Source organism: Pseudorca crassidens, chromosome X (genome assembly GCF_039906515.1).
Source record: "Pseudorca crassidens isolate mPseCra1 chromosome X, mPseCra1.hap1, whole genome shotgun sequence".
NCBI lineage: Eukaryota > Metazoa > Chordata > Mammalia > Artiodactyla > Delphinidae > Pseudorca > Pseudorca crassidens.
This window is the reverse complement of record NC_090317.1, coordinates 85324003-85348278: the sequence shown is the minus strand read 5'-3', so window position 1 is coordinate 85348278 and position 24276 is coordinate 85324003. Positions and strand designations below refer to the sequence as shown.

Genomic DNA, 24276 nt, shown 5'->3' with positions numbered 1-24276 from the left:
CTGATATTTTCATAAAATTGATTGTTAGATGTATGTTAAATATAGCATTATTAGGTTCTGATCTTTAGAGCAATCTACACTATTGGACTTACATATCTGTTTGAATGGCTGGATTAGAAGTTCTTTAGCCCAGTATATCAGAGTTTTCAACTTCCCTAAGGTAATACGATGGAATTAAATATTTGTTTATTTTTAATTATCAATGGAAAGAAGTATTTTACAAAAGTGTTTGAAACTTTAAAAAATCCAACTGAAGGATAAAAATCAAATATTATCTTCATTTTCTCACTTCGTTTGTGTTATACTTGTTGCCAGAATTTGTTTGGGACTCAATTATCACCATATTTTGCTGTCTGTATGTTATAGTATACTTACTCATTTGCAAAGATCTGGACTGGCTACCTGTTAGTAATATTACACTGTGCTTCTGTTCTGTTAGGCTTGGTCCAGCATTGTTTATCAGCTGATTCCCAATGTTCAGCAGCTGGAAATGAACCTAAGGAATTTTGCTGAAATTATTGAGGCTGATGAAGTGCTTCTATTTGAGAGAGCCACTTTTCTGGTGAGAACTTTCTGCTCTGCAGATGTACTTCACACTCACCTTCTTCTATTCAGCAATGGAGAATATGTTGCCACTTTGAGAAAGAACCTTTTTCCCTCTTGTCATTACTTCACCATGCATAGCCTTATTTGTAAAGTAGTATTGTCAGCAAGTAACTTGAAAGAAGTTCGTTGGTGCGTGGATCTTTAGTAATTAGTAAAACTTAGATGTTTGCAGGTAAGCCTTACTATAGAGTTTAGATTATTTTTGTGAATAATTGTTCATTTGTGTTAAAGAATTCCTATTTCCTATTGACTTTTATTATGAAATGATGGGTATTTTTCTTTGAGTTTAAAGCTTTTAACATGGAAGAGATGTAATGGTCAACTCAGTGACGTAGCTAAGAGTTCAGATGGGGAGGTGAAAGGGCAAAGAGGTATGTTGGTATTTTTATTTTTCTTATAAATTCGGCTTAACGATGATAATAGCACCTACTGTGTATTTGGCCATGAGGGGGTAGGCAAAACCCAATATTATATTTATAAGTAAAATTTTTAAATAACTAATAAAAATTGGCTTGAGCTGTCACAAAGCACCACTTAAGTAATTGCTGATCAGCTTAATAAATATAACTCTAAGAGCAGCTCACAGTAAGTAATTTTGGTTTCTGAGCTCTACCAGTGCTTCATGATTTTAGACACATTTATTGCTTTTTTTGTTTTTTACATACACATGTATCCTTTTTCAAATTCTTTTCTCATTTAGGTTATTACAGAATATTGAACAGAGTTCCCCATGCCGTACAGTAGGTCCCTGTTGGCCATCTATTCTAAATATAGAAGTGTGTACATCTCAATCCCAAACTCCCAATCTATCCCTACCCCCACCCTTCGCCCCTGGCAACCACAAGTTCCTTCTCTAAGTCTGTGAGTCTGTTTCTGTCTTGTAAACAAGTTCATTTGTATCATTTCTCTTGGATTCTACATATAAGCAATATCATATGATATTTGTCTTTCTTTGTCTGACTTCACTTAGTATGATAATCCCCAGGTCCATCCATGTTGCTGCAAATGGCATTATTTTATTCTTTTTAATGGCTGAGTAATATTCCATTGTATATATGTACCACATCTTTATCCATTCATCTGTTGATGGACATTTAGGTTGCTTCCATGTCTTGGCTATTGTAAACGGGGCTGAAATGAACATTGGGGTGCATGTATCCTTTCAAGCCATGTTTTTCTCTGGATATATGCCCAGGAGTGGGATTCCTGGATCATATGGTAGCTCTAATTTTAGTTTTTTAAGGCACCTCCATACTGTTCTCCACAGTGGCTGTACCAATTTACATTCCCACCAACAGTGCAAGAGGGTTCCCTTTTCTCCACACCCTCTCCAGTATTTATTGTTTGTAGACTTTTTGATGATGGCCGTTCTGACTGGTGTGAGGTAGTACCTCATTGTAGTTTTGATTTGCATTTCTATAATAATTACTAATGTTGAGCATCTTTTCACATGCCTCCTGGCCATCTGTATGTTTTCTTTCGAGAAATGTCTATTTAGGTCTTCTGCCCATTTTTTTATTGGGTTGTTTGGTTTTTTTCATACTGAGCCACATGAGTTGTTTGTAAATTTTGGAGATTAATCCCTTGTCTGCTACATCATTTGCAAATATTTTCTCCAATTTTATGGGTTGTCTTTGCACTTTCTTTGCTGTGCAAAAGCTTTTGAGTTTAATTAAGTCCCATTTGTTTCTTGTTTTTTTGTTTTTTAATTTCCATTACTCTAGACGTGGATTGAAAAAGATCATGCTGCAATTTATGTCAGAGTGTTCTGCCTATGTTTTCCTCTAAGAGTTTAGAGTATCCAGTCTTACATTTAGGTCTTTAATCCATTTTGAGTTTACTTTTGTGTATGGTATTAAAGAATGTTCATATTTTTTACATGTAGCTGTCCAGTTTTCCCAGCACTATTTATTGAAGAGACTGTCTTTTCTCCATCATATAGTCTTGCCTTCATTGTCATAGGTTAATTGACCATGGTGCGTGGGTTTATTTCTGGGCTTTCTATCCTATTCCATTGATCTATATTTCTGTTTTTGTGCCAGTTCCATATTGTTTTGATGACTTTAGCTTTGTAGTATAGTCTGAAGTCACGGAGCCTGATTCCTCCAGTTCCGTTTTTCTTTCTCAAGATTGCTTTGGCTATTCAGGGTCTTTTGTGTCTCCATACAAATTTTAAGATTTTTTGTTCTAGTTCTGTGAAAAATACCCTTGGTAATTTGATAGGTATTGCATTGAATATGTAGATTGTCTTGGGTAGTATAGTCATTTTGACAATATTGATTCTTCTAATCCAAAAACATGGTATTTCTTTCTGTCTGTTTTTGTCATCTTTGATTTCTTTCATCAGCATCTTATAGTTTTTTGAAGTACAGGTCTTTTGCCTCCTTAGGTAGGTTTATTTCTAGGTATTTTATTCTTTTTGCTGCACTGGTAAATGGGATTGTTTCTTTAATTTCTCTTTCTGATCTTTCATTGTTAGTGTATAGAAATGCAGGAGATTTCTGTGTATTAATTTTGTATCCTACAACTTTACCAAATTCATTGATGAGCTCTAGTAGTTTTCTGGTAGCATCTTTAGGATTTTCTGCGTATAGTAGTATCATGTCATCTGCAGACAGAGACTGTTTTGCTTCTTTTCCAATTTGGATTCCTTTTATTTCTTTTTCTTTTCTGATTGCCATGGCTAGGACTTCCAAAACTATGTTCAGTAAAAGTGGTGAGAGTGGATATCCTTGTCTTGTTCCTGATCTTAGAGGAAATGCTTTCAGCTTTTCACCATTGAGTATGATGTTAGGTGTAGGTTTGTCATTTATGGCCTTTATTATGTTGAGGTAAATTTTCTCTGTGCCCACTTTCTGGAGAGCTTTTATCATACATGGGTGTTGAATTTTTTTAAGAGCTTTTTCTGCATCTATTGAGGTGATCATATGGTTTTTATTCTTCAGTTTGTTGCTGTGGTGTATCACACTGATTGATTTGGGGATATTGAAAAGTCCTTTCATCCCTGGGATAAATCCCACTTGATCATTGGGTCTGATCCTTTTAATGTATTGTTGGATTCAGTTTACTAGTGTTTTGTTGAGGACTATTTTTGCATCTATGTTCACCAGTGACATTGGCCTGTAATTTTCTTTTTTGGTGGTATCTTTGTCTGGTTTTGGTTATCAGGGTGATGGTGACCTCATAGAATGAGTTTGCAAGTGTTCCTTCCTCTGCAATTTTTTGGAATAGTTTCAGAAGGATAGGTGTTATCTAAATGTTTGATAGAATTCATGTGTGAAGCCATCAGGTCCTGGACTTTGGTTTGTTGGGAGTTTTTTAATCCCAGTTTCAATTTCATTCTTGTAATTGATCTGTTCATATTTTTTGTTTCTTTCTGGTTCAGTCTTGGGAGATTGTACCTTTCTAAGAATTTGTCCATTTCTTCTAGATTGTCCATTTTATTGGCATATAGTTGCTTGTAGTAATCTCTCATGATCCTTTGTATTTCTGTGGTGTCTGTTGTAGCATCTCCTTTTTCATTCCTAATTGTATTGATTTGAGTCCTCTCCCTTTTTTCCTTGATGAGTCTGTCTAAAGGTTTATCCATTTTGTTTGTCTTTTCAAAGGACCAGCTTTTAGTTTCATTCATCATTTCTGTTGTTTTCTTTCTCTCTATTTCATTTATTTCTGCTCAGATCTTTATGGTTTCTTTCCTTCCATTAACTTTGTGTTTTGTTTGTTCTTCTTCTTTTAGTTGCTTTAGGTGTAAGTTTAGGTTGTTTATTTGAGATTTTTCTTGTTTCCTGAGGCAAGATTGTGTTGCTGTAAATTTCCCTCCTAGAACTGCTTTTGGGGTATCGCATAGGTTTTGGATCCTCATGCTTCCATTTTCATTTGTCTCTATGTACTTTCTGATTTCTTTGATTTCTTCAGTGATCCATTGGTTGTTAAGTAGCATATTGTTTAGCCTCCATATGTTTGTGTATTTTACAGCTTTTTCCTTGTAGTTGATTTCTAATCTCATAGCGTTGTGTTTGGGAAAGATGCTTGATATGATTTCAGTTTTCTTAAATTTACTGAGGCTTGCTATGTGGCCCAGCATGTGATCAATTCTGGAGAATGTTCCATGTGTACTTGAGAAGAATGTGTATTCTGCTGCTCTTGGATGAAATGCTCTAAATATCAATTAAGTCCATCTAGCCTAATGTGTCATTTAAGGCCTGTGTTTCCTTACTGATTTTCTGTCTGAATGATCTTTCCATTGATGAACATTGGGTGTTAAAGTCCCCCAGTATGATTGTGTTACTGTCGACTTTTCTTTCTATGGCTGTTAGTATTTGCCTTATATATTGTGGTGCTCCTATGTTGAGTTCATATATATTTACAATTGTTATGTCTTCTTCTTGGACTGATCCCTTGATTATTATGTAGTGTCCTTTTTTGTCTCTTGTAACATTCTTTAAACTATTTTGTCTAATATGAGTATTGCTACTCTAGCTTTCTTTTGATTTCTGTTTGCATGGAATGCATTTTTCCATCCTCTTACTTTCAGTCTGTATGTGGCCCTAGATCTGAAGTTGGTCTCTTGTAGACAGCATATATATGGTAGACACATATCTTAATCTCCCTGAGTTTGGTTCCCCTTTTATAAAATGGAGATAATAATATCTATATCATAGGTTTATTGTGTGGATTAAAATGGGACAAGGTAGCATTAAGCCCTAGCACAAAGTTTAGCATACAGTTGGCAAACTGTTTAACATTGATTTCTTTTGCTATTGCAGCCAACAGAGGGCAGAGAATTCAAAGTGCAATTTTTTTCTCCTTCCTTTGTGGAAACATTATTTTTAATGGTAGCATATTTGGGAGTCATCCTTCCTGCTAACTGGTACAGCTGAGGCAAGGAGTCCTAACTAGAGTGTCTTTCTGCCTCAGCCCATAGGCAGGGATCACTTGCTTGGAAGTTCACTACCCTGAGCCCTGTCTTTCCTGCTAGTGGTAATAGCAACAAGCAGGTGAGCTCTTCTGTCTATCTTGAGACATGTGGCATGGTAGAATCCTGCTTCAGCAGTATTCTCCTGCCACATCTACCGCACATGATCATAGAGGTTAACCTAATATAAACTCTGTTTTTCACTGGCAGTGACAAGTAGCTTTTGCTTTCTCTTGAGGACTAAGTTTCGTTGTGATTGACCATTTTCACTATAGCTCTTGAAGTCAATCAACAGGAACCTATTCCACCATTGGTCTAGGAATTATGTTTTGAAATTTTCACATGGTTTCAGGGAATTGCCCTGTGAATTTTCTTCTGGCAAATGACTCAGTTTTGCTTCCTACTAGAAACTTTACATCAGCCTATGGGAAATACTTTTGTGGTTTTATGAATCTGAAAGTGTGAGGGGAAGTATTTTCAGCTGGCATTGGTGTCCATCATGAATAGGTTCATTTATAAATAGTAAATCCTCAGAGGTCAGAATCGTTCAGTTAAGATTTTTAAATATGATACCAAAAACCACTTGGTTATAGACTTCATTAAAATTAAATACATTAAGTACACCTCAGCAACAGCTAAGAGGGACTTCCCTGGTGGTCCAGTGGTAAAGAATCCACCTTCCAGTGCAGGGGATACAGGTTCAGTCCCTGGTCGGGGAACTAAGATCCCACGTGCCACGGGACAACTAAGCCTGTGCACCACAACTACTGAGCTTGCACACCTCAACTAGAGAGCCCGCATGCTGCAAACTGCAGAGCCCACACGCCCTGGAGCCCACGTGCCACAAATAGAGAGAAGCCTGAGTGCCGCAACGAAGAGCCTGCATGCCACAGCGAAAAGATCCCACATGCCTTAACGAAGATCCTGTGTGCCTGCAATTAAAACCCGACACAACCAAAATAAATAAACAAATAAATAAAATATTTTTAAAAAAAACAGCTAAGAATTTTTATTTTTCCTTTTTGATTTGTACTTTTTTTGAATCAAAAAATAGAAATAATTTGAAAAAATTGAAATAAGATGAATATTTAATGATTAAAGTAAGTGAGAAAGGACAGCAATGAACCAAAATAGATAATACAATACTTAAATGATCTAATAAATTTATAACCAAACAGTACTGGATGGGTCATCCGTAGGGATGTTGAAATTATGAAGATGTTAACAGGATATGGGACAGAGGAATAGAGGCAGTAAAGCCAGGTGCCAAGTCTACCCTGAAAATCAGGGTGACCAAGAGACTGACAAATGTATTGCCTTGAAGAGTAGTAGAGGGTGATATGACAACGCTGCATGAATTTAAAGGGCATTGCTCTTTTTCATAGGTGATTTCTCACTATCAATGTAAAGAACAGCGTGATGTCCACAGATTTGAGAAAATCAGCAACATTATTAAGCAATTTAAGCTGAGCTGCAGGTAAGAGATCTTATGTGATGTATTTATCTCTGGAACAAATTGTCATTTTTTGAGAGATTCAAATAACTATAGTAGACTGTACTTCTATATTCTTCTTTATATTAAAAATAAAGCTAAACTCTAAGGGAGCCTACAGTTGACAGAAGTGAAAGACATCTTTAATGCAAAGTCAACTGATGCAGAAGAAGCATATGAAAAATATCTAAGCAGAGTACCCCTTCAAGATGTTTGATACTGTTTGGGAAAAAAATAAACAGAAAATGTCCAAGAGAGTTTTGAAAAACAAGAAAGGAGAATTTACCCTACCAAATACCAAGATTTACTATAAAACTACGGTAATTAAAATAGTGAGGGACTGATTCAAGAATGGTACAAAGTAGAGAGTCTAGAAATATCTGATCATATTGTCTCAGCTTTGTTTAAATACAATTTGAATCTTAGCATTGTGAATATAGGAAGAAGGAATGGCTGAACATCATAATCTAGTAAAGATTTAATAATCAAAATTCTTATCCTGGTAAAACTTTGATGCCCAGACAATAGAATAAGTGTAATTTTTCCCTTTTATGTCATAGCACACTTTGAGACTTTCTGGCATGTTTATTCTAACATTTTTAAGAAGAAATAGCAAATGGCATATAAATATCATTACCCTTTTTGTTTTCAAAGAAATGGGATCATTTCTAGAATTTCAGCATAACTAACATTCAAAAGATACAGTTATTAATCTCAATGATAGGGAAATTTCAACTGAATAAACTTAAATATTAGAGAAATCTTTGGTAACATGATTTTTAATATGAATCTAGGTCTAAGCCCACTTTTCATTTCACAGTCAGTATCAAGTCCTAATCCACTTTCTAAGTCACTTTCCAGCACGTGTTAAATTTGTCATTAGAGTTTCCTTGGAAAGCAAAGTGGGTTAGTGATTAACTGTCTTAATGAGGTGGTGGATTGAGATATAATGCTATGAAAATATTTAACGTGAAAAATAAGAATGTCTTATGTTGCTATTATTTTACGTTCTTTACTCACTTTTCTCCTTTCTCCTATAGCAAGCTGGCTGCCTCTTTCCAGAGCATGGAAGTCAGGAACTCTAACTTTGCTGCTTTCATTGACATCTTTACATCCAACACTTATGTGATGGTCGTGATGTCTGATCCATCCATTCGTAAGTTTAAACTTAGCCGACATAGGTTCAAAGCCACGTATTTTTTAAACTAATTTCCCTAGAGGTAGTACATTATTAAAGATACTGAAAAGCTATTTAGTAGTGCACAACACTGTGAATGTACTTAATGCCGCTGACCTATACATTTGAAAATGGTTAAAATGGTAAATTTCATTTTGTGTGCATTTTACCACAATGAAAAAAAAATTTAGTACTAGTGGTAAATACTTTTTATTTAATAGACATATTTTGAAACTTAAAGATAATTTAGACTCTAGGGTATTATATCTTCTTCATGGGAACTTTAAAAATTACTTACGTATAGTTATTACATCTAAGGATTTTAAAGAAAAAGAACCCAAATGTATGACTTATGCTCCATGTGGGGTAGATTTTTAAAAGACCAGTCAATCTAAGCTCTGAACTATTAAATGTTGAACCATTTTATATGTCATTGTATATTCCTAAGTACCATACTCCCATATTTCTGTTTTGAGCATAAAGAGAGATATTTGGTGCTTCCATGCCATGATAGCCATATCCATCACAACCATTGAAATAAAGGTTCTAGCAGTATTTCCAGGATGCTCCCAGAAGTTTAAATTATCTCTTAAGTTATCTATCTTAGGTTAATATTAGAATACAACATAAGATAATGTTCTTTTTTACTATTAGCTCCAAACCAAAAGAGTTTGAAAATTTATTTTGAAAATACTGTGTTTAGAATATAAACAAATCTTTTATTTATTCAGAAAAATTAAACTCTGGTTAACTTGGGACTTATGTTGTCTGTGACATACATTGAGGGATTTGGCTCTCTTTTGTTTATTTGTTTTTACTAGTCAATTATTCCTTTGGCTGCTTGTACTTAGTCTGTTGGTTATCTTCCCTACCCCACCCTCAGCTTCTGCAGCTACTCTGATCAATATCCGCAATGCCAGGAAACACTTTGAAAAGCTGGAAAGAGTGGATGGACCAAAGCAGTGTCTTCTTATGCGCTAAAACATTGCCAAATACTGTTTCAGAAAAAATTGGAATACTGTTTCTTAATCTTAATGTTGTATTAGTATATATAGGCTCTGAAATGTTGTGATGCTTATCACTTCTGTATTTCTTCCCTACTCCCCAGTCTTAATGTTTAACCTTGAATGCTATTTACTCAAATAGCCAGTGAGGAGTTAGAAGATGAGCTGTTTATGAAGTTGGTGTGACATATAAATAGGTGATATATAAGTGTTCTGATAACAACGTTCTAATAGTGCAGGTGTTCTGTTAACCTGGTTCCAGTTGTTGTGTATGCCAAAGCCTTTCCCAGCGTCATCTTGTATTCCTTACCAGAGAGTAACCTATACGTTTGGAATATTACTGTTTTCTCAGCATGCATTAAAAATATTCCTTAACTACAATTGTAAATAAACTTTTGCTGTTAGGGATGTCAGTGTCTGTTTTTCTTTTCCTTGTTTCTTCAACTTTTCCCTAAGAAAGAGCAAATGAATTTCAGTTATCCTAGGGGAAGGGGACCTTCTATTTGGGAAATAGTACAAAATAAAGTTGGATAGGAAGGATGAGCCAAATGATAGCCTTAAAGCTAGGCAGAAGAGTTTTGGTACAATGTGATAGGAAACGACAAAGGAATGTTGAAAGAAAGTTAACCTATAGGCTGACTGATGGCAGTCGGAGAAACTGGTAGTAATCCAGGCCTGAGGTGTACTGAAAGTCTATTTCAGGATGCAACTGGAGAAGGAATGAATAAAAAGTTGAGGGAAAATAGTGTCTATGAGATGTAAGTCTTCTTTCTATGAGGTCCAGGAATGGTTAATTTTATATATTCCGTAACACCTGGTGGGATGTGCCTTCATTATACTAGTTAAGTAGTATTAAAACCTCTTTCAGGGCTTCCCTGGTGGCCCAGTGGTTGAGAGTCCGCCTGCCGATGCAGGGGACACGGGTTCGTGCCCCGGTCTGGGAAGATCCCACATGCCGCGGAGCAGCTAGGCCCGTGAGCCATGGCCGCTGAGCCTGCGCGTCCAGAGCCTGTGCTCCGAACGGGAGAGGCCACAACAGTGAGAGGCCCGCGTACCGCCAAAAACAAAAAAAACAAACAACAAACAAACAAAAACCTCTTTCAGGCTGGGAGTTTATTTGACTTCATCCCCTAAGGAAAAGATGAGGCATTGTGAACTAGGAGGAATGGAGCTTGACAACACTGACTAGAACTACTCAAAGCCCTTTTTCAGTTTCCATAGAACTGAAACAGAGCACAAAAGCATTTAGGGAATCTACAGCAGAGTAGACTCATCTCAATTTTCTTGTCTCTATGTCATAAAGAAACTTCTTCCAGACTGCCAGAACCTCACCTTTCCCCATCTTATTGTCCCCAATTGAGATAGAGTTTTTACTGAGCAACCAAGAACATGTTGTTTTTTAGGCAGTTTAACATTATGTAGATTAAAAATATCAATTCTTAAAAGAATCTCATTGGACTAATTTTATCAACAGTTGTATTAATCTTCTACAGAAGGAGAGTTTTTTAAGTAGGTGTTCCAGATTCTTTATCCTAGTAACATATAGGAAAATGAAAAGAGCAAATGAACCGGGCGGGTGTGGGGGGGGGCGGTCTGTTCTGTGACTAATGATTTGGCATGTTCTCCTTATCCTCTATCTGGGGTGAGGTTTGAAGGAAAACACCCGAAAGTGTTTTTTTTTGTATTTTGGAAGGTGGATAGATATAGATAATATATTCAATTAGATAAGCACAAAAAAATAAAAGTTATATAATTACTCTGTTTACTCTTGGTCCAGCCCTTTCTCAGATTCTAGTTATAACTTGGACTTAGAGGACGTATAAAAGTATGAAATGTTAGAAAAATAAGGTTATGATTTGACTTAATCCTTATGGTAATGAGCAGCCGGTCATCTTTGCCACTGAAGACAAAAAAAAAAAAAAAAAAAACTATTTTGAGATAGATATTTGTCCAAAGATGGAGCTGCTTAGAAACTGAAGTAAACACAAGTGGACAGTGAAGGCATGTACACGGAAAGAGTTAGAAGAAATCAAAACCAGAGGTGTAGAAATTATGAGATCAGTGATACAATGAACTGATTCTTTTTACAGGTCATGTTAGCTGTGTCAGTAGGATAGGGCAATGGTTCTCAAACTTGAGCATGCATAAGAACCACTTGGAGGGTTATTGTTAAAACACACATTGTTGGGCTTCCCTGGTGGTGCAGTGGTTGAGAGTCCGCCTGCTGATGCAGGGGACACGGGTTCGTGCCCCGGTCCGGGAAGATCCCACTTGCCGCGGAGCAGCTGGGCCCGTGAGCCATGGCCGCTGAGCCTGTGCGTCCGGAGCCTGTGCTCCGCAACGGGAGAGGCCACAACAGTGAGAGGCCCACGTACTGCAAAAAAAAAAAAAAATAGTAATAATAACACACACTGCTGTCCCACCTGCTACCACTGAGAGTTTCAGATTCAGTAGGTCTCGGGTGGGGTCCATGAATCTACATTTCTAACAAGTTCCCAGGTGTTGCTGATACTGATCCTGCTGGTCCACAGACTATATTTTGGGAACCACTGCTTTAAGGAAAAGAAGACGAAATGTAGACCTGGAAGCAGGAGTGGGAAAACATGTGCTCACCAGGTTTGTAAGGATAAGTTGAAGGCATTATACCAAATAAGATATATGTAGTTTATACCAAATGTAAAATAGATAGCTAGTGGGAAGCAGCCACATAGCACAGGGAGATCAGTTCATGCTTTGTGACCACCTAGAGGGTGGGATAGGGAGGGTGGGAGGAAGACACAAGAGGGAGGAGATATGGGGATATATGTATACATACTGATTCACTTTGTTATAAAGCAGAAACTAACACACCATTATAAAGCAATTATACTCCAATAAAGATGTTAAAAAAATAAACACGTTAAGAGGTTAAAAAAAGATACATATAAAAAAGAGGTAAAAAAAGATATATATAAATCAGACCACTGATTCTCAAAGTAATCTAAAAGCTTGTAAAACACTGTCTTAGATAAAAGCAATGACTAGGTAGCTCCTATTTCATAAGTAATGTGTTGCAAATGGAAACCATTGCTAGCATAGAGTATGGTTAGTGATTTGTGTAGGGACCTAACTTTTTCCAGTTTCAACCAGCTTTATTTGCTAACTTAATAGTATATCATGAAAATGTAGGTGGGTTGCAAATGAAAACAGTGCTACCTTTTGTTCAGTATTTACTAAGTGTCATGTTGTAAATGCTTTATAAGGATTGTCTCATTAGTCTTTACAAGAACCCCATTAGGTAAGTACTATCACTATCCCACTTTTTAGATGGGGGAATTGGGCCCAGAGAAGTAAGAAACTTGCCCACATTTAAACAGTAGTGGTAGAGCTGGGATTTGAATTCAGGTATTCTAACTCCAGAGCTTGTGCACTTAAACTTAACCTTGAAATTGTATGGCCTTCCTGAATTTAAGGGCCTTCTCAGGATGGAGAGTTTGAGGTGCATCCAGGTATGGTACCTAGCTGTGAGACTACCACTGTGTTGGCTACTATGGAAATAGTAAGCCAAATGCTTGTGAACCTGTATTACTCTTGTTTTCATTGGGGCTTTGCCACATGGAATAAGAAGCTTTACCACAGTTGGCAGTGAAAAGCAGAGTCGAATAGGAGGGGGAAGAAAACAAATCTCTAGCTTGAAGGATTTAGGTCAAATCTAAGTAGTTTTTCAGTATTTGTGGGTTTTCCCCAAGAATTGACTACTGTGAGCAGTTAGTTATAGCCTCTACTTCTCTGAGGCCTTTTAAAAATAGGAGGGAAAAAGTTTGTAACTCTTTTGGATCTCCCACAGCAATATTTTGCAAAGGCCAGCTTATGATTTCCCACTTAAATTCCTGACTTCCTTATAAAGCAGGAAATCAGTCAGGGTCTTCCTGCAGTCTTCACTAACAAAATTTCCAGCCTCATTGCATGTAAATGTCCTCACTGCATGTGATTTAGTGGAACATAATCAGCATTTTTTTCCAGCTTTATTGAGGTATGATTGACAAATAAAAATTGTATATGTGTAGGTTGTACAATGTGATGTTTTTTTAAGGTGTACAACATTATGATTTAATATACAGATACATTGTGAAACGATTACCACAATCAAGTTAATTAACACATCCATCACCCTACACAGTTACCTTTTATTTTTCTGGTAAAGAACACTTAAGATCTACTCTCTTAGCAAGTTTTAAGTATACAATACAGTATTCTTAACTATAGCCACCATGCTGTAATTAGATCCCGAGAACTTATTCATCTTATCACTGGAAATTTGTTCTATTTGACTAAAATCTCCCCATTTCCCACACCCCTCAGCCCCTGGCATCCATCATGCTATTCTGCTTCTATGAGTTCGACATTTTTAGATTCCACATATAAGTGAGATGATACAGAATTTGTCTTTCTCTAACATCTTGCATAGCATTATGTCCTCAAGGTCAGTCTGTGTTGTCACAAGTGGTTACATTGGAGTGAAGGAGGCAGAAACCATACTCACTGGGCCTGAAGAGTATGTGGATGGTGATGAAGCAAAGCAGTGACAACTGCTTCAAGAAGTATAGTTATGTAGGGAAGAAAAGAGGATGGCAGCAATGTCCAGGGAAGTATTTTTTCATAACTCCTGAAGAATTTCTTCCTTAGGCTGGTCTCATCCCAAAAGAAATTTCTCAAAGTCTGACCAGCAGCTTCTGAGTGAAAGATTGCCTCATTTATAATCTATTTTCAACACCACATATATGCTCCTCTTGAGCACTTCTTGAAACTGGAAAGACCAAACTCAGTGTAGAAGAGAAAGTAGCCAAATTCTCACCCCATAAAAAACAGGAAACTGAATTTCTTTGGAGTAGCTCAATTGAAAACAACTAACTTTTGGTAGCTCCCTTCATTGTAGCTCCAGAACAACAATTATGCTTTCCAACATTTATTGATTGCTTACCATATATTATGCACTCTTCTAAATATTTATATTAATTATTTAATCAATTATTTAAGTATATTAATTATATTGTTAATATATATTAATTCATTTTGTCCTTAAAATTCCACTAATTCGGTACTGTTATATATGATAAAACTGAGACACAGAGAGGTTAGGTTACTGGCCTACAACTCACATGGTTTGTGAGTGACAGAGCCTGGACTTGAATCTAGGCATCTAGTGTGTGCCACTAACCTCTCCTGCTGTACTGCCTGAGTAGCAGAACAGATTTTAGAGAAGGAGATATCTGCAACTTGTATTACTCAGGAACTTCAGAATAAGGTAGATAGAACTGGACAGACACACTATCTCTAGATGAGATTTAATCTAAATAGCCCCATAGGGTATCAGTTCCAATTTCCCTTCATATGCTAGTAAGCATTGACTGAGAAGCCCTGTATATTCAGCTGTTTTAGACGTGGTTAAGAAGACAGACAGTCTGCTCGCAAAAACAGGTTTTCCCACAATACTGGAAACTCCTTGAGGGCATAAACATGTCTATTTTCCTTCCACACTGACTCCACAATATAGGACAATTCCTGACATGTCATAAGCATTCGATAAATAGTTGATGAATGAATGAATAAAGCTTCCATTCTAGACAGCCCCTAGAGAGGGAGCAAGCAATGCTGGCTGGATTAATTGAGGTCAAGAATAAATCTAGCTCTAGTTACTAGCTTTTAGATTGTTGTATAGTCAGACTTTTTTTTTAGGTTTTCCTTTGGAGGCAGGGTTCAAATTCCTGAGCAAGCTGCTTGGTGTTTTTCTGAGCCAGACTGCTAAAATACATCCTGAAACTTTGGGCAACATAAAGGCATTCTGCTGCTGTGGACCTTTGAGAATAAGATCAGTTCTTTTCACACTTTGTGACATAATCTGAGGTAAGAAGACATCGTCTTACTTTGAGGCTATTCTCATTGGTATCTACGAGGAAAAGGATGGCCAAGATCATGCATACTTTATACTTTTCCACTCCAGACACTTTCTCTGCCTCCAGCCATGCTTTCTTAGGTAGAACTCTCAGGGACTGGGGTCTGAAAACCCCAAGAGCAGATGTCTTGTCTTCCTTCTTCCACCGACTCAAGGGGATAGGTGGGGTGCAATTTTCAGTGGCTCAGGTTGCCAAGAACTACCTAGATGTCCGAATATGAAAGACAGTGACTTTTCTCTAAGGTATCCTGGTGTAGAAGTAAACGATTGGGCATTAAATTCAGACCAGGTGTTTACTTCCTAGGTGGATTATTTTGGATAGTCTCTTAGCCTCTCCCAGCCTCAATTTCCTCATCAATAAAATGGTAGTAACAACATCAGCTTCACAAGGCTGTATGTAGAATGAGAGGAGATGAGATAATGTACCTAAAGATCCCTAACAATGCCTGGTGTATATTTGGTACTCAACAATAGTAAATAATAATAATAACAGCAATAATAAAAGTTCATTCAGTTGGTAGATCCATAGTGAGATGAAGCTGGAATACCTGACTCAGGAGGATGTTAAGGGGGAGATGACTTGATTAACTCCCCATAAACTGGAGTTCTGTACCACTGAAATGTCATGAGGCATTGGAGTCCCTACAAATCTCTGGCAATATTGAGCCTGGACAGGGCCACTAGCCTTCTTAAGGCTTCACATGAGCAGAGATACTACTTGTGGTAGTGAGAGAGCTTAGCTCAGAGGTGTGCCTGACTCTCTGTGGCTCTCTACAGACCTGGCTCTGATTTGATAGCCATGCTGGCAATAGCTCCTTTACCTTATCCATATCCATCCTTATTCTACCATACCTTGCTTCTGGCTGGCTTCCCCCCCCCCCCCCAATCTGATCCTCAGTTCTGTCTCCACTCTTCTTGGTCATTCTGGTCTCAATCTCATTCAAGATTGCAACTTCATCAGCATCCTGCCAGAGTAATAGTGATAATAACTGCTATTTTGAGAGCACCTACTATGTAATGGGCTCTTTACTTATATGATTTTGTTTCATCCCCAAAGTAATCTTCCTTACTTAACACTCCCCTGTATAAAACTTCCAGATGGTCCTTACCTTTCAGACATAAATGCCAAATGATAGTAAGTGTGAAATTTGCTTCAAAATTATCTGAAGTTGTGTGGGGAGTAGGTAGGTGTATAGATAAAACAAGAGAAGCCATGACTTGATGACTTGACAATTATTAAAGCTGGGTGATGAGTGTAAGGGGTTCATTATATTATTCTCTCTACTTTTGTATATATTTGAAACTTTCCATAATAAATATATTTTAATTAAAGAGAAAAGTAAAACAGACACACATATGCAAAACAAAAATAAACAAAAATTCTCTCAGATGGCCTGTCATCACACAGTACAAATACTGCTTAATAAGACTTACAGGGACTTACATGACATGTTTTGATCTCATTTCGTACCACTCTCCCCTTGGCCTGCTGAATTCCATCCATACTGTTCTCCTTGCTGTTCTTTGAATATGCTAAGCCTGCCTATGTATCAGGGCTTTGCACTTGTTCCCTCTGCCTGGATCACTCCTTTTTCAAATATTCTCTTACCTTCCTCCTTCTTTTCATTCAGGTCTCTGCTCAAATGTCACTTCCTCAGAGAAATCTTTTCTGACTTTGAAAGATAACTCCACTCCCATTTGTTACTCTCTAGCCTTTTACCCTGTTTTTCAGCTTTTAAAAAGTACGTATCACTATCTGAAATGGTAATAAACATTTTTTGTTTACTTGTTTATGTTTTGTCTGTCCCACTAAATTGTGACTTTTCTGAGGACAGGGACTTTGTCTTGTTCCCTGTTATATCCTAAAACACCTAAAGCAGTCCATGGGGAATGATAGTTCTCAAATGTTCATTAAGAGAACTTAATTGAAGTATAAGTAATTGTCATGGCTCTTAAATGAAGTCCCAGGAAATGTTACTGCCATACTTAAGTCAGACACGTGTGTAACACAGGCAAGGTAATTACTTAGTTCCCCACCAAAACCAATAGTCTTCAAACACTAATTCAGCATTTTTGAAATTATAATCAGTTTTTCTACTAATATACTTTTACATCTCTTTATTTCAAAATAGAGGATTTGGTATGTATTCATTACATATAATGTTCTAAAATCAGACAACTTCTTGGAATACATTTTAAGGAGACATAATATTCAGCTAATAAAACAACTCTCTTTTTTCCAGTGAACAATATACATCAAGTACTATTTGGTTTCACAATTCCATCTGACTTAGACTACCAACTTTAGACAACTCTCAGTTGATTGGTCTCAGGTTGGTGATCCAACCTTATAACTTCACAATGCAGTTTGCAAGTGTGTGTTGCAAAATTATTCATCTGGGGATTAATTAATTGGTGCTAATGAGTGAGATTTTTTTTTAATTTCAATTTCCATTTGAATGTTCTTTCTACTTCAGCAGTAGGCAGTAGAGATACACATTCATATTTCCATAGTTAAATTAAAAATATTATGCTGAGACCTAAGTTATCTAAAGTGCTTATAAAGATCTGGATAATAAACAACATGCAGTTAATGAGGCCTAAAACTCTGGTAGATCCCTAAAAAGAACTGTTGATAAAAGAGATAAAAGATGAGGTAAGGAAGGGCTTACATTGTACCTTTAAAACTGAGGAACTGCCCTAGGCCTCAACTTTTCCCCTCCACTCTCATTCTGAGTTAATATGATCAACAGCTATTTCTAAAGAGAAAAATATATAAAGACTTTATTATCACACTGATACCACACTTACCTGTTTTACCACCTGGACACTGCTTTCCTGTCAATAGCAACATTTCTATAGACACAAGGGAAAAAAATGGACTATATTTGTAGTCAAAAGACCTGGGTCCTAGTGCACTGCTCAGTCATGCCACTGAGAGGTAAAGGGCAAGTCACTTAACCTCTTCAAGCCTCAATTTCCTCATATGATAATCTGGGCTAATAACATCTATCTCATTAACTCGTTGAACCTATCCTTTTATGGGAATTCCCACAGCACCTGCTACATGTCTCTAGCATTGTGCTTCCCAAGTTATATTGAAATGAGATATTTATATCTTTCCCACCAGAACTTCAGCTGCTCATTGGTGGAAACTGTGCCTTACTTATTTATGTAACCCCAAATACTTAGGATTAGGGTCTTAAAGAAATGATGTGCAACTAAACAAAACACTTGTAAAGCAAAAAAGGCATTGAGAGTAGTTGAGAACAATTTTTCAATCAATATTGCTAGCACCTGATTAATATAACATAAATTACAGGGACATTCAAGGTGGCAGAGGAGTAAGACGTGGAGATCACCTTCCTCCCCACAAACACATCAAAAGTATATCTACATGTGGAACAACTCTTACAGAACACCTACTGAATGCTGGCAGAAGACCTCAGACTTCTCCAAAGGCAAGAAACTCCCCACATACCTGGGTAGGGCAAAAGAAAAAAGGAAAAACAGAGACAAAAGAATAGGGATGGGACCTGCACCTCTGGGAGGGAGCTGTGAAGGAGGAAAAGTTTCCACACACTAGGAAGCCACCTCACTGGTGGAAACGGGGGTGGCAGGGGGAAAGCTTCAGAGCCACGGAGGAGAGCACAGCAGCAAAGGTGCGGAGGGCAAAGCGGAGAGATTCCCACACAGAGGATCGCTGCTGATCAGCACTCACCAACCTGAGAGGCTTGTATGTTCACCCACCAGGGTGGGTGAGGGCTGGAAGCTGAGGCTGGGGTTTCAGAGGTCAGATCTCAGGGAAAGAACTGGGGTTGGCTGCACGAAGACAGCCTGAAGGGAGCTAGTGTGCCACAGCTAGCTAGAGGGAGTCCGGGAAAAGTCTGGACCTGCCTAAGAGGCAAGAGACCATTGTTTTGGGGTACTAGAGGAGAGGGGATTCAGAGCACTGCCTAAACAAGCTCCAGAGATGGGCGTGAGCCACAGCTATCAGCATGGAAACCAAACACAGACATGAAATGCTAAGGCTGCTGCTGCAGCCACCAAGAAGCCTGTGTGCAAGCAAAGGTCACTATCCACACACCCCCAGCAGCTTGTGCAGCATGCCACTGCCAGGGTCCTGTGATCCACGGACAACTTCCCCGGGAGAACACATGGCATGCCTCAGGCTGTTGCAATGTCACGCCAGCCTCTGCTGCCACAGGCTCACCCTGCATTACAAACCCCTCCCTCCCCACGGCCTGAGTAAGCTGGAGACCCCTAATCAGCTGCTACTTTAACCCCATCCTGCCTGAGAAAGAACAGGCGACCTACATGCAGAGGCGGGGCCAAATCCAAACCTGAACCCCAGGAGCTGTACAAAGAGAAAGGGAAATTTCTCCAAGCAGCCTCAGGAGCAGAAGATTAAATCTCCACAATCAACTTGATGTACCCTGCATCTCTGGAATACCGGAATAGACAACAAATCATCCCAAAATTGAGGTGGTGGACTTTGGAAGCAACTGCAGACTTGGGGTTTGCTTTCTGCATCTAATTTGTTTCTGCTTTTATGTTTCTTTTAGTTTAGTATTTAGAGCTTATTATCATTGGTAGATTTGTTTATTGATTTGGTTGCTTTATTCCTTTATTTTTAAAATGTACATTTTTTCCTTTTTCTTTCTGTGTGTATGTGTATGCTTCTTTGTGTGATTTTGCCTGTATAGCTTTGCTTTTACCATTTGTCCTAGGGTTCTGTCTGTCTGTTTCTTTTCTGGTTTGTTTGTATAGTTTTTAGAGCTTGTTATCATTGGTGGATTTATTTTTTGGTTTGGTTGTTCTCTTCTTTCCTTTTTCTAATTATTATTTTATTTTTAATAATTTTTTTATTTTAATAACTTTATAAATTTTATTATTATTTTCTTTCTTTCTTTCTTTCTTTTCTCCCTTTTATCCTGAGCCAAGTGGCTGACAGGGTCTTGGTACTCTGGCCGAGTGTCAGGTCTGAGCCTCTTAAGTGGAAGAGCCAAGTTCAGGACATTAGTCTGCCAAAGATCTCCCAGCCCCTTATAATATCAAATGGTGAAAGCTCTCCCAGAGATCTCCATCTCAACGTTAAGACCCAGATCCACTCAACGACCAGCAAGCTACAGTGCTGGACACCCTATGCCAAACAACTAGCAAGGCAGGAACACAACCCCACCCATTAGCAGAGAGGCTGCCTAAAATCATAATAAGTTCAGAGACACCCCAAAACACACCACCGGACATGGTCCTGCCCACCAGGAAGACAAGATCCACTCTCAGCCACCAGAACACAGGCACGAGTCCCCTCCACCAGGAGGCCTACACAACCCACTGAACCAACCCACTAGGGGCAGACACCAAAAACAATGGGAAATATGAACTTGCAGCCAGCGAAAAGGAGACCCCAAGCCCAGTAAGTTAAGCAAAATGAGAAGACAGAGAAATGCATAGCAGATGAAGGAGCAAGGTAAAAACCCACCACAACAAACAAATGAAGAGGAAATAGGAAGCCTACCTGAAAAAGAACTCAGAGTAATGATAGTAAAGATGATCCAAAATCTTGGAAAAAGAATGGGGAAAATACAAGAAACGTTTAACAAGGGCCTAGAAGAGCTAAAGAGCAAACAAACAATGATGAACAACACAATAAATGAAATTTAAAATTCTTTAGAAGGAATCAGCAGCAGTATAACTGAGGCAGAAGAATGGATAAGTGACCTGGAAGATAAAATACTGGAAATAACTACTGCAGAGCAGAATAAAGAAAAAAGAATTAAAAGAATTGAGGACAGTCTCAGAGACTTCTGGGACAACGTTAAATGCACCAACATTCGAATTATAGCGGTCCCAGAAGAAGAGCAAAAAAAGGGACTAAGAAAATATTTGAAGAGATTATAGTTGAAAACTTCCCTAATATGGGAAAGAAAATAGTCAAGTCAAGGAAGCACAAAAAGTCCCATACAGGATAAATCCAAGGAGAAACAAGCCAAGACACATATTAATCAAACTATCAAAAATTAAATACAAAGGAAAAATATTAAAAGAGCAAGGGAAAAGCAACAAATAACATACAACAGAATCCCAATAAGGTTAACAGCTGATCTTTCAGCAGAAACTCTGCAAGCCAGAAGGGAGTGGCAGGACATATTTAAAGCGATGAAAGGGGAAGACCTACAACCAAGATTACTCTACCCAGAAAGTATCTCATTCAGATTTGATGGAGAAATTAAAACCTTTACAGACAAGCAAAAGCTAAGAGAATTCAGTACCACCAAACCAGCTATACAAAAAATGCTAAAGGAACTTCTCTAGGCAGGAAACACAAGAGAAGGAAAAGACCTACAATAACCAACCCAAAACAATTTAAGAAAATGGTAATAGGAACATACATATCAATAATTACCTTAAATGTAAATGGATTAAATGCTCCAACCAAAATACATAGACTGGCTGAATGGATACAAAAACAGGACCCATATATATGCTGTCTACAAGAGACCCTCTTCAGACCTAGGGACAAATGAAGACTGAAAGTGAGGGGATGGAAAATGATATCACATGCAAATGGAAATCAAAAGAAAGCTGGTGTAGCAATTATCATATCAGACAAAATAGACTTTAAAACAAAGACTATTACAAGAGACAAAGTAGGACACTACCTAATGATCAAGGGATCAATCCAAGAAGAAGATATAACAGTTGTAAATATTTATGCACCCAACATAGGACACCTCAATAACTAAGACAAATGCTAACAACCATGAAAGGGGAAATTGACAGTAACACAATCATAGTAAGGGACTTTAACACCCCACTTTCACCAATGGACAGATCATCCATAATGAAAATAAGCAAGGAAACACAAGCTTTAAATGATACATTAAACAGGATGGACTTTTTTGATATTTATAGGATAGTCCATCCAAAAACAAGAGAATACACTTTCTTCTCAAGTGCTCATGGAACATTCACCAGGATAGATTATATCTTGGGTCACAAATCAAGCGTTGGTAAATTTAAGAAAATTGAAACTGTATCAAGTATTTTTTCCGACCATAATGCTATGAGACTAGATATCAATTACAGGAAAAAAGACTGTAAAAAATACAGACACATGGAGGCTAAACAATACACTGCTAAATAACCAAGAGATCACTGAAGAAATCAAAGTGGAAATCAAAAAATACCTAGAAACAAATGACAATGAAAACACGACGTCCCAAAACCCGTGGGATGCAGCAAGCAGTTTTAAGAGGGAAGTTTATAGCAATACAATCCTACCTCAAGAAACAAGAAACATCTCAAATAAACAACCTAAATTTACACCTAAAGCAAGTAGAGAAAGAAGAACAACAAAAAACCCAACGTTAGCAGAAGGAAAGAAATCATAAAGATCATATCATGTATAAATGAAGAAGATGTGACACAAATATACAGTGAAATATTACTCAACCATAACAAGAAACGAAACTGAGTTATTTGTAATGAGTTTGATGGGTCTAGAGTCTGTCATACAGAGTGAAGTAAGTCAGAAAGAGAAAAACAAATGCCATATGCTAACACATATATATGGAACCTAAAATATATATATGTATGGTTCTGAATAACCTAGAGGCAGGACAGGAATAAAGATGCAGATGTAGAGAATGGACTTGACACGGGGATTTGGAAGGGTAAGCTGGGACGAAGTGAGAGAATGGCATGGACATATATACACTACAAAATGGAACATAGATAGCTAGTGGGAAGCAGCCGAATAGCACAGGGAGATCAGCTAGGTGCTTTATGACCACCTAGAAGGGTGGGTTGGGGGGTGGGTGAGAGGGAGATGCAGGAGGGAGGGGATATGGGTATATATGTATATGTATAGCTGATTCACTTTGTTCTACAGCAACAACTAACTCAACAATGTAAAGCAATTATACTCCAATAAAGATGTTAAAAGAAAAAATCTTTCCTCCAAAATGTGGAATCCTTTCTTCCAAACTCCACTCCATTACTGCTGTTGTACCTCGCCACCTTGCCCTTTCCCTAGATGTGCGATCATTAATATTTTGGAGTCATGACCCCCTTAGATGATCTGATGAAAGTCATGGGCTCTCTACCTAGAAAAATGTACACAAATAAAAAGTATTTTTTCAGTTTCATGGGATCTGTAATTTCCTAAAGCCCAATCATGGATTCCAGGTTAAGGATCCCCACTCAAGAAGAAATATGAACTCTTAGCCTTGCATCTCACACTGCTGTGGGCCTCAGGTCTAGGTCTGAAAGCAGCTTATGTTCAGAGGAGGACTATACCTGCCAAGAAGGTCATGCAGTCTTGAGGAGCAAGTGCCAGGAAAACTCAGTGCTGTTTATGCTACTGCTTTGGCCTTAAGCAGAGGATTGGCCTATGTGTCCCCAGAGGAGCAGGAGAGGCATAAAGCCCTTGTAAAGTGTTCTCAAAGGTTGGCAGAGGAACCTATAGGTTCAGCACCCATGATTTGCTCAGGCGATTGTGATATGAGGAAAGGTTTTTTCTCCTTCTCCAGCCTCAGCCTGAATCTGAGTGAGTTGAGCTCGTAAAACATACATGCCCCTCTGAGCACTCTGTTTCATTGACCCAGGTTTTGATAAGGAAGTAGTAGCAACCATAACGAGCTGTTAACCAACAAGAAAAAGACAAAAGTAGACCAAGAAATGCCCAGCAACAAGACAGAGGTGCAGACACATGCACTCACACAACACACACACATCTCAAAAAAGGAAAAGGGTAACCTCAAGAACTTCACCCATGATTCAGAGCAATTAACCCCATCCTCTCTCCCTCTCCAAGATTAATTTAAGTTTAAGTGAAGGTAAGTCCCAATCATCCACTATATATATACCCAGCATCAGGCCAAACCTTTCACTAACTAGAGTAAACTCTTTAAAAATCATTAAGAAGTTAAATTGAATTGACTTCTGATAAGCTATGGGCATCCGCTTCAATTTAGTAGAAAGGGAATATCAAAGCAACATAAATAAAAGTGAGTTCTCTGACTGGGAGGGTTTTTGCTAACATGAACAAGTAAAATCTTCTAACCTATCTTGAAGAATTACTAATCCTGGGAGCACCAATCTCCAGAAAATATTGTTTTATTTTTTGAAATTCTCTATAATAAC

The 24276-nt window shown here is 37.8% G+C and overlaps 1 protein-coding gene across 8 annotated transcripts in view; it reads left to right on the top strand.

Moving 5' to 3' along the window:
- Positions 1–9594, top strand: part of RRAGB (Ras related GTP binding B) — a 51018-nt gene extending 41424 nt beyond the window's left edge. For 7 of the 8 annotated variants that reach the window (XM_067724345.1, XM_067724344.1, XM_067724343.1 and 4 more), the window contains 4 exons: positions 440–562; positions 6907–6998; positions 8054–8169; positions 9074–9594. In XM_067724345.1, coding sequence (XP_067580446.1) covers positions 440–562; positions 6907–6998; positions 8054–8169; positions 9074–9171 — 429 coding nt within the window. In that variant the 3' untranslated portion in view covers positions 9172–9594. Of the gene's footprint in view, positions 1–439; positions 563–898; positions 978–6906; positions 6999–8053; positions 8170–9073 lie in introns of those variants that run through there. The other variant, XR_010940102.1, reaches the window with a different exon arrangement.
- The last annotated feature ends 14682 nt before the right edge of the window (positions 9595–24276 follow it).